Raw genomic sequence first — 11,608 nt, forward strand, 5'->3', positions numbered from 1 at the left:
AGATCCTTATAGTCTATCCCTGGCGCGTGCTTGGACAAATGTATACTTTCCCCGCTAGGTAGGCAAGACACATTTGTCGTGTCAGCGCCCACTAAACGTTGATATTTCTCGTATAATATGTCGTGTTTTCGTGTTTACGATAACATGAAGACACGAAACCTCGACAAATAAGGTGTTTGTCGAGTTAGCTTTCGACATATGTGTTTGTCGAGTTTTTGTATTGTCGTGATTTCGCCTCGCCAATATGACATGGCAGAAATCATGCATAGACAAGAGTGGAGCAATGATCATAAGTATATTTGACTTGTTTTGTATCGACTCGGTTTGACCGAAATTAATTGTTAAAACTTAAAGTTGCTGACGGGCAAATGGAGCCCAACTTTTGTCTAATTTACTTGTTCAGATTTATCAAAGATCTTCGTCGACTTTTATCACCGACTTATCATAGTTTAAATACAATGTAGGAGATGATCAAGCTAAAAAATGATCGAACGTGAATAACGATGACGCAAATGATAGCACCCAAGGTCAAATAACAGTGGATTATATTTGAAACCTACTGTGTCAAACAGAGAGATATCATTTCAAAATTTTCACCGTTGAAGATTATGAATTATAAATCATCGGAAATTCAGTACAATTATACATGAATAAAGTATATAAATTCCTACGTAAACATGAAGGTACACACTCCAACATTTTAAGATGTAAAAGAAATCTAAAACTCTCATAGAAACATGTAACTTTTTAAAAATATTTACACTATGACGACATGTTTTTGCGTGTGACGTTGCCCCATGCGTTTGACGTTGCGCGGGTAAACTGATAAAAAAGACATGAAATAAAAAGAAAATGTATTTGCTTTACATGTAAGGTCAAAATACCTTTCACTCGTGAAAACCATTCGTAGCGGAAAATTCTACATATGATATTCATTCGGCGAAAGACATTTCGATATTACGCTTAAACAAACAAATATCTTCTACATAAACCACTTTATTAGGCCCACGATCAAATAACATATAATGTTGCAGAATCAACCATTTTTATGCTCCCCGAAACAGGGAGAGCATATAGTCGCCACATTGTCCGTCCGTCCGCTCGCCTGCCTGTCCGTCCGTCCGTCCGTCACACTTCTTGTTCGGAGCAAAACTCAAAAAGTAACGAAGATACTACGTTGTAACTTCACACAACGATAGAGCTCATTGAATGGAAGTGCAGAGATTAGAAACCATAACTCTTAAAAGCTTGTCAAAAACTATGAAAGGGATTGATTTGATACTTTACTTATTGGTAGAGGTCAATGAGAGGAAGTGCAGAGTTAAAAACCCAATAACTCTAGCTGGCCCCATTTTTGAATTATCTCCCCTTATGTGAAAAACGTTTGTCTGGAGCATAATTTTAAAACGTATAAGATGGAATGACTTGATACCTCACACAAATAGAAAGTGCAGTAACCAGGACCTATAACTCTAGCCTACCCTATTTTTGAATTACCTTCCTTTATGTAAAAAGCTTGTCCGAAGCGTAAGTCCAAAACAATAAAAGGGATTGACTTGATACTTTACTTATAGACAGAGGTCAGTTAGAGGAATTGCAGTATCAAAGAACCGTAACTCTAGCTGATCCCATTTTTGAATGATCTCCCCTTATGTGAAAAAACTTGTCCAGAGCATAACTTGAAAATTATATGAGGGGTTAACTTAATAGTTTACATATTGATAGAGAGTAAGTGCAGTGTCAAAGAACAATAACTCTAGCTTACCCTGTTTTTGAATTACCTCCCTTTATATATGAAATCTTTTATAGTGTATTACTCAAAAAATAAATGATTGACTCAATACTTCACACATTTAAAGAGGTTAGTGAGATATATATTTATAGTTTATTTAAGTCTCATCCAACATACATGTTACAATTTTCACAATGCTTTCACTTTGGTAACTGGTAACTCGAAATTTAGAGTAACTAACTCTATATTTTGAGATAAATAACTCTAAATTATTTTGAGCCATGCATCTCGAAATTACAAGTTAGTAACTCGACATTTCAAGTATACATACACATGATACTAATGCTCTGCTGTAACTAACCATACATGCAGTACATAACCCTAATATGTTATCATTTACCTAGTAAATATAGCGCTATGGAATAGTCCCCTGTCTTTCTTGCATTTTCAAATTTAATGTAAACACAAAAACATATCAGTTATATTTTAGACACCAATAAAAGTATAACATGTATTCAATGTCATTCTTTGCAGGTTATTCAACAGTCAAGGTTGGCAGCTGTTGAAATGATCAGGAGGAAAATTAGCAAGAGCATCTGAAAAAGAACAACGTCATATTAGGATCTCTTTAACTGAAATATCGAATGGGTGATAAGTGTGAAGTCAAAACATAAATGTTAAAAGCATTTGATAAAAATCTGTTTATTTACTTATTACAAATTACACAGCTTTGTGTGCAGCAAAAGCTTTCATTCTATTCAATTTCTTTCTGCGATGTGTTAATAACTGATACGATTAAACTTTGAAATCATTTATATTATTTCATGATATCGTAGACTTTGTTGAAAAAGCTGAAACCGTTCTAGTAGTTTGTAATGTTTTGGTTCAGATTCCTTCCGTTAGTTAAGTAAACTCCAGGCACGTTTTGAAAACCAAAAGAGGTAAAGCTGTTACTTTAACTTAGCCTGATTAGCCTAATATTATTTTAAACTGCAAGGGCCACACAGCTATATTATCAGTACGGTAGTCCAACATAAGTACAAATGCTACGTTCTTTTGAAAAGGAAGGTGTATATTTCTAAGGTCAGTACACTGATGCAACATGCGCTTTTAGTTATGTTTTAATTTTTGACCGTCTCTGTGAGACTTTGGTATATACTTACACACATTATTAGAATTCGTAAAGTAAAAAGAAAATTTGTGTCGCAAAAATGAAACCCAAATATTTAAGTGTACATGGATGTTGCGTAAATAATCAGAGGTAATGTATATCAGCACTACTACGGCGAAATGCCCCTGTTATATTTCATATGTTATAGCGGGTTTGAAGTACGAAGGCGCCTCCTCGGGAATCAAACTTTCCGATAACGTAAGCATTGTTTCAAACATAGTGATGGATTCGATAACGTTGACCAGAAGTTAAGGAAGTACTATACCTTGTCACCAGGGTAGATTCAAATTAATTGAACGAAAGCATTTATTGTATTTTGTTTTTAATGTATTAGCTGCTACAATCTCAAGTTCGTTTATCTCTGTCTCTTCAAGTACAATTTTTATCCAGGTCTGAAGCACATGATCCTCCAAAGGTATATTACCTTAGACTTTATGGCTAGTTAACTTTTATAAGGAATTTGAATTGCTACTTTTCATAATAACTTTGTTATTATTAATAGTTGCTGATTTACTTTTCTATTACCTTTGTAACAAGCAACTGTTACCATTAGACGTAACAGAAAGTGGGGACCGGGAGCAATCATTGATTGCTATACTTTTTAACTCATATTTTTTCAGCTAAATTTGTGTAAAACCAAACAAGGAAAACAGGGTGAAGCTTTGGCCCAACGCTCTAGACCAAAGCGCTGCAGTCGAAGTATGCAAGTTAATTAAGTTATCCTGGCTTTGAACTTGACCCGAATTACCCTATATATAATCCCAACCTTGGTTTGTCTATAAGCTACCTATAGGCCGTGTTTAATTTCAATATATCAATGCAAACTAAAGTTATTGAACGGAAACCTTATATTTCTTTTTTTAGCAACAGTGACCTTAACTTTGACCCTAGTGACCTCATATGCAATCCACAACTCCATTTTTACGAAAGCAACCTATATGATACATTTCATCGCAATCGGTCTCTCCTAACTCAAGTTATTGAGTTGACACCGCCCGCCCAACCACAGTCTCCATTCTGAGGTTTTGAAAACCTGGTTAAAAGTGGTGATATATGGAATTATTATATAACATTAATCGTTTGGAAAACACAATCGAGAACTTTATATAGCTGCTGAATATAAGAAGTTTTACTAAAAAAGAACTATACTGACAACTGACTATCTTAATAAAACAATATTCTGGCGAAATTGTTCAAATGAAAAGCACAGAAAAGCATACATAAATGCAAAAAGAATTACCTGTACGCTATCGTATATTCTAGATGTTTTGACCGCACTGTTGTTTTGCGGTTTATTTGACGTGACTAATGTAGTTCGTCCTTCAAATGCAAAAATACATTATCCGTTATAGAAAAATGAAAAATAAGGGTTTCCAGTTTTTCATAATTATTTCGAACAATTTACAAAGTATTGATATATATATCATTCGGATGGTCTCAAATGGACAAAGAACTTAAATTACAAACACGTTATTTAAGATAACAATTAAGATAAAATATCACCTATCCACATTTAATAAATTACGTCCAAAAATATGATTACCTCCTGAAATACTAGAAGTAGATCATTCTCGATATTTTAGGAAATCTATTAAAATTACCATACGTTCCTGACGTAGTCATATCATGATACGTTCCTGACGTGGTTTCATCAAACTGTAGAGTGGATGACTGTGCTTCTGGCCAAGCATTACCACACTCTAAGTAAAAAAAAAACATAAAGTATTATTTTCTTATTTATATTTCAGCTAATAACAAGACCTCATAATTATATCGTCTGAATTCCGTAAGTTTATCAACATGATTAAACATAATTTATATCAAACGTAACACGTTCCTACTAAACTTATGTACCTTCTTTTAGTCTATACGGTGCACCATGCCAAATATCAAATGCTAAAAGCTAATACCAGATGCTTTAGATATCAAATGCTGTATATCACACATACTTACTGCTAAACATAGATAGGTCACCAGCTCAGTTTAAAAAAATGGCAATAAACATTTATCATTTGGCAATAAACATTAAATATTTGACAATTAGCATTTGGAATTTAGCATTACGTGTATGACATAAAGCATTTGGTATTTAGCATTTGTTATTAAGTATTTGGCATATAGCATTATTTAAATAATTGGAATTTAGAATTTGACAATTAGCGTGTAGCCGAAACTATTTACAACAAGAAATATCTTTAAAAATGATGGTCGGCGAATTGTAATAAGGAAAGAAGTTTATGAATTTTTCATCTAACATTTTTCAAATTGCAAAACTAAACACCGCACTTTAACAATTTAAATGGTTCTCTTTTAAGAAGAAAGGCATATCTATTTTTAGCTATAGTGGTCCCTAATAGGGCCCAAGTTCCTATATAAATAAATTTGGAAGAGGACCATATAATGATGCTCCAGACCAAGAATGACAAAGATCCACCAAGCTGTTCATGAGACGCTGTATAAAGGCATTTCTAGTTTTAGCTCTAGTAGCCCCTAAATGGGTCAAATGTCCCAGCTGAACAAGTTGGCTGCGGGCCTAATAAAGATGCTACAAATCAAGTTTGATTAGAATACATGAGAAAAAATCAATTAAAGGATTTTTTATTTATTATTTTTATTTATTTCTAAAATAGGCCAACTGATCCCGCTTTAACAAATGCATATTCGCTATTCATGAATCTTTCGACAATGACGTCACACCTATAAAAAAGTGAAGGTCAAGCAAAACATACAATTGTAATTATTTCAATATTTCTGTTTCTTAAGCAAAGTTTGACCGTGGTCATATCACATAGATAAACTGTATGCAGCGTACTTCATTACAGTGTAATGAGATTCAGTCATTATATAGCATATACATAATAAAACAGATTTCAACTGAGTTCAATATTTGCATACCATACTAAAGAAAAATATTCATATATAATAAATCATTTAAATAATTTATAACAAATATATCAAAGCAAACAAGTACTCATTTTAATATGCAATCTGAATAAGTCACAAAAGCAAGAAACCTTTTCATATACAGACGACAATTGTAACAAGGAAAATCTTTTAAAAAGCACTTCTCTACATAAAAGACTCTTATCACATCCTTATTCATGTGATACGCAAACCGTATTCAGCCCTTTCTTCATATGTTGGTATTTGAACAGGTTTTTATCATATTTATTAAACTTACTTATCATTTTGAGATATATCAATATTCTTGCTAAATATACTGAGCCAAAGTTAGCTTTAAAACTGTGAACAGCGTCGTTTAGGATAAACGCTTTGTCTACATTTCACTCAGCGTAGCACAATCAACAGAGTGAAAGTAATTGACATTCTCGTCCAATCAGGCAAAGTGTTGCATAAATCTTCCATTTTGATAAATTATCTATAATGCGTTATCAAGTAGTTTGATTTGCAACTGAAGTCACGTGGCATAGGTAACGAATTCGTTCTTAGACGGCGTTCGCCGAAAAAGAATGAAAATATACAAAATGTAATGAATGTCAAAGACTGTTTAAGGATGCATTCATTCACAAATGGACTATTCAGCTCTTATAAGCAATAAAAATTACACACTCAGTACTAACAATTAGCATGTATCATTTGGCAGGCGATACTTCAAATTAGGCACTTTACACTCCGCAATTCGTATGGAGCACCAGTATTCGATATAAAATATGCCTGTTTAGAATCATAAATACACTTTAGCTTACTGTATTCGCAAAAGTACGCAGTTGCTAATACTGGTTTTTCTGTGCAGTTATAAGCCTTCCAAAACCATGTACCATTTGCCGCTTTCTCGATACCCACACAACTTACGTGATCCGTTGAACGGATTCCGCTTGTGTCAATGGTCGTGTTGATTGTATATGTAACGGCGGAATATGATCCTGAAAATAATTATTTAATAAAATTTGATGATATTTTGGATACATTGTTTTCAAAGTATATGTTCTGCAAGTTATGTTTGTTTAAATAATGTAGGACAACAAACACGAATTGTACAGTTTAAGTGGTAGTACTTGTAATTTTCTCGTTGGAGATGACATTTTTTAAGTTGCTGGTATTTCCTGAACCATCCACGATTCAGTGTCTTATTTTTGCATTTTCGAATTTAAAACATCTTAAAAGTATGCAGGGCTTTAGATTTTACATGTGTAAGGTACTCATATGCTTCAGAATTCCAAGGCGTTTGAAAAAGATAAGGCATACCTATAAACGTTTAACTTGGAGAAATGCTAATAAGTACTGAGTATGTACTATGGAAAGAATAAAAATCTCATCGATTGAAGAATATGTTAAGCACACAATCAGGCAACACTGATAATTACGTATAGACAAATAATTATGAAAATCACATTTTACGACTATGAAAAAAAAAAAGAGAATTATAACCAAGTAAAAAGACCTCTATTACCTATCCATGTATCAATAAAAGGAGTATAATCTGTATTCTTCATAATGAATTAGTGTTTTTCGGTTTGTGCTCAAATAATTGTATTTTCGTTAAAGAGAATAGTATTGTTTAAAAGCTGACACATTCCGAAATTTGGTAAAAACAGCAAAACACAGATTAAGATAAATATCACAATAAAATCTCAGCACTCATCAAAGTAAGGGCATCTTATATTTTAAATGAACAGGTAATAATTTTCTGAATACCTGGATAATGACACTGATTTCCACTGTCACAACAACCGAGGGTAGAACACTGTGATGAAACGGCACCGAGTGCACATATTGTAGAATTCACCGGTTTACATGTTTGCATTTCTGTCGATGAAACAATAACACCTTTATCAGTTGTTTCAAGTATTAAATATCTCTTTTCATCATTTGATAAAGTCATCATTGTGTTCATAAATAAAGTTTCTATTTTATTCAAAGCGTTTGACAGCTCATTCTACTTTTACTGGTTGACGGAGACATTACTTACTGAAACACACTAAATAGCTGTTCTTCTTTATTTGATATAAAACTTACATATTTCCAATAGCTGCATCACATATCAGAACCCATTTTGAATGTCTCTAACTTACGTTTTCTTGAAGAATATTGTCAATGCTGAATAAGTCAAAAGAAAAGTGGGGGCCATGTTTGATATAAGAAAATTATTTTCAGTGAAACACACAAACTGATAAATCAGCTAAAAATGAGACCCTAAATTGATGTATAATCTAAGTATCCATGACAAAGTCTGTCATGTTATCATTTCATTATGAAAATTCTACCTACATGAAGCATAAATCTGTCATGTGATTTCAGCAAAACATTGCAAAGAAAATAAGGAAAATAGCTCTACAGAGCAAAAATAAAACTGAGGACTATTTGAATCCGCCATTATGCGATACCATTTTATTTTTTTCGTGCCGTTTTCCTGTTTAGTTTCTGTATACCTGACAGTATTATATACAATTATATTTAATTATATGCAGCAAAAACATCGTTACTAAAATACAAAATAAAAACACCTGCAGTGCCATTCACAAGAGTATTTTTACAAGTTGAAAATGCCAGACATTCACTGGAAACTATTTAAGGCACATCTGAGTAAATTCACCCACTTATTTAGACCTATTTTGCATTCTCGATATGTACTCGTCAAGAAAACATAGTACAAATGTAATTTTATCCCCAACAGCTTTTGCGGCTTCCGAGGCCGAGTTGCAAGTCCCTTGCAAGAAGATTCGAGCGATGCCAAGGGCCAAGTTCATTCGTGTATCTCCTTATGTTACTTTGTAGAATGTTACTGCATGTGAAATAAAGCTGGGATACTTTGGGTCTCCATCTCATTAACTTGAAAGTAAAAAAAATACAAAAGGAAAACTTTCATTCATAATTTCATTCTATTATTCCCAATTATGTTTACTGTGTCATTCGAAACCACCTGCGAAAAGGTATATAAAGTAAACGTGTCTGACTTGTGGTCAGATAATATGATTAGTAACTTGAAATACATGTATAAATTTTCTCTATGCATAAAAGCTCTTACCATTTTGCCAAAATAACTGTTTTTTCATGTTGTACAGTAATCCTATTCTAATTGCTGAGAATTTACCATGTTTTGCAGCGGTTGATTTAAGTTTTTGAAGGCTGATGCCTTGTCCTAACCATGGAAGTCGGCCATTTTCGCCGGAACATACGTCCGAAGACTCAATCCATGTCATATTGGAACCATCAATTGCATCATTCGATAGACAGGTTTGGCCTTTCTTCACAGGAATACACTTGAGTTTTTGCATCAAGTTGCTACAGTCTTGTGAAGCACAAACTTGCAGAATAAAAATGGAACATTTTATGAAGAATTTATAACAGAAAAAGAATGATGTAAGTACAAATGTATGATCATAGCTTTTGTTGACAAAACAGAGCCAGTTACGGAGTTTATACATTTGATCCCACTGGTAAGCCGATTTTTAAATAATTCATACTCCTAGGTGAAAGTTCTGTCTCAAACAAATAATAATCGGAAAATTTAATGTTCTACTTTACTTTATTTCTACTCTTACCTTCTTATTAATAGTAAAATAAGCATTCGACAAGGACCATTTGGCCGCTGTAAAGGTCCTTGTTTAAGTGGTGATCTTCAGCATCACTGGGTTTTGAATTTCGATGAATTGCCGATTCCAGGAAGGTATAGTTATTTTCCTCATAATACTTTTTCGTGCCCAGTAGTGATAATTTTTTATATCTTTGATTATGCATTTTCTTTTAAACTTACCTTTACTGTATACTAGGTATACTACAGCTGCATTAACTTGTTTATATTCATATAAGTTGCACACCACGACCACTTTCAAAGAGGATAATAATATTATCACAACGAGAAAAAGTAAACGAATTACGTGAAATATTGCCATAAAAGTGAGGGCGAGTTGTAGATATATGTCCATATCATCAATGTGTGATTTTATTTTCTTTAAAGATATAATAATAACTGATTTGGCAACCCTTGTTCTAAGTAATTTTGCATCTGAAAATGGTATTTTGCAGGTATATTGTTCATTTGTATACAACGATAATGTTTGGGTAATATAGGTTTCATAGATACAATCTGGCGTCATGAGACGTTGTGGCGTTCAAATCTATAAGCAAAGCACACGTACAGACAGTATCTTAGAGACAGGTGTATTATTTTCCTATTTCTAACTAAAATTGATTCACAGAGCCAGTATGGATTTTCAGTCCCGATCATTTTAATTTTTATCACGTACTTGCATCTCAAGATGTGAAACCGTGTCCAAGGAGCTAATATTTAATAAACAAAATTGATAAATGTAAGTCCACACAACCCTTAAGTTATGAATCGCAAAAAAAATTATAATTAAATCTGGAAGGTAGGCAGATTGTAAAATCTACGACTTTTGTATCAAAATAGTTAAGTCGTGAAGTCGAATGTTCGTTTGATTTAAGGTGATCAAAACATTTTGACTGGCCTCGGTATCTTATCAGATGTCAGTATATCATTACGAAAAGATGAAAATACTTTTATATTCCATCTCTTTTGTTAAAATAACAAAATTTTAGCATTTACTTGTTCTCATTGTAAAGTTGTTTTTCTTCCAAAATAGCAGCTTCAGGAATATAATAGGCGGCCTACGTGGCCGTGTGGGTAAGGTCGCTGACTTAAGATAATTTGCCCCTCACCGCTGTGGGTTCGAGCCTCGCTCGGGGCGTTGATTTCTATATGTGAGGAAGCCATCCAGCTGCGTGTGAAAGGCCGATGGTTCTACCCAGGTGCTCGCCCGTGGTGAATGAATGCGCTGAAGAGCACCTGAGGTCTTCCTCCAGCATCAAAAGCTGGACAGTCGCCTGTGACTAATAATTGTGTTGCTATGACGGTAAACCCAACAAAAATGAAACAAGCCGAAATATAACATGTGTATATCAAATTAACGCAGATGTATATCTGCTCTACCGTATTTACTGAATTTCAATTGACTCATAATCATAAATATTGCTTTTGAAAATCACTTTTAAGAATACCTATTTTAATTAATGGTTTTTGAAGAACTGTAATGTTTCTTGCAATTACTAGTGAATGACATTCAAGATAGTTACACATAACGATGTCTAAATAACTCGAAAATGACATACTGTAGCTTGATGTACGTAAGAGTTCCATAGAAATTGATAATTTGATAAATTTACAAAAAAAAAAAAAAAAAAAAAAAAAAAAAAACAAATATAAAAGGTTAACGGATGGTCATTACCTGTCACAGACAAAAGCATCATAATTATTTTACTTCTCATATTTCCAAACAGTTGTCGTGTTACAATTACTCGTATATTATGTCACTTTAAATGTTATCCTAGAGTAAGATGTTTGAACTAAATTCTACGCCTTCTAAAAGGATATTTAGATGTTATCATAATTTATAGTACGCAGAACAGACGAGCTACAACAGAAGCCTACAATACTATTTCAGGTCAGTAGTTCTGATAACGTAGATTAGGATATAAATCAATAAAAAGAAACGAAAATGTTACATTTCATGCTCATCTTGAACAAATAAATGATAAACAAGAGATTGTCAGCGAAGTATAGTTAGAAATGTAAATTATGTCTTAATTTGATAAGTTGTTCGTGTTGCAGGGCAAATGATCGCACGTTAATGTGTGTATGAAGTTTTGATTCTATTATACAGTATACGATAAAACATATTAAATTAATCAGACATGTTGATTTTTCGTTTCATTAATTAATACCC

The 11,608-nt window shown here is 33.1% G+C and overlaps 1 protein-coding gene across 1 annotated transcript; it reads right to left on the bottom strand.

Moving 5' to 3' along the window:
• Nucleotides 1–1,866: 1,866 nt before the first annotated feature.
• On the bottom strand, nt 1,867–11,289 carry LOC128554260 (uncharacterized). The gene is made up of 7 exons (XM_053535514.1): nt 11,111–11,289; nt 8,890–9,168; nt 7,560–7,670; nt 6,611–6,787; nt 4,505–4,603; nt 4,144–4,223; nt 1,867–2,328 (listed from the first exon to the last, which is right to left on the bottom strand). The coding sequence occupies exons 1-7, from the start codon at nt 11,148–11,150 to the stop codon at nt 2,272–2,274; spliced, it is 843 nt and encodes a 280-aa protein (XP_053391489.1). The 5' UTR covers nt 11,151–11,289; the 3' UTR covers nt 1,867–2,271.
• Nucleotides 11,290–11,608: the final 319 nt, after the last annotated feature.

Source organism: Mercenaria mercenaria, unplaced genomic scaffold (genome assembly GCF_021730395.1).
Source record: "Mercenaria mercenaria strain notata unplaced genomic scaffold, MADL_Memer_1 contig_4883, whole genome shotgun sequence".
Lineage (NCBI taxonomy): Eukaryota > Metazoa > Mollusca > Bivalvia > Venerida > Veneridae > Mercenaria > Mercenaria mercenaria.

What these genes read in the sequence shown, in the direction of transcription:
- LOC128554260 (XM_053535514.1), bottom strand. Translation starts at nt 11,150, where the DNA reads ATGAGAAGTAAAATAATTATGATGCTTTTGTCTGTGACAG. An exon ending in GATGCTTTTGTCTGTGACAG is followed by an intron (nt 9,169 to 11,110) that starts GTAATGACCATC and finishes TTATTCTGCAAG; the next exon opens with TTTGTGCTTCACAAGACTGT. An exon ending in ACAGTTATTTTGGCAAAATG is followed by an intron (nt 7,671 to 8,889) that starts GTAAGAGCTTTT and finishes TTTCATCGACAG; the next exon opens with AAATGCAAACATGTAAACCG.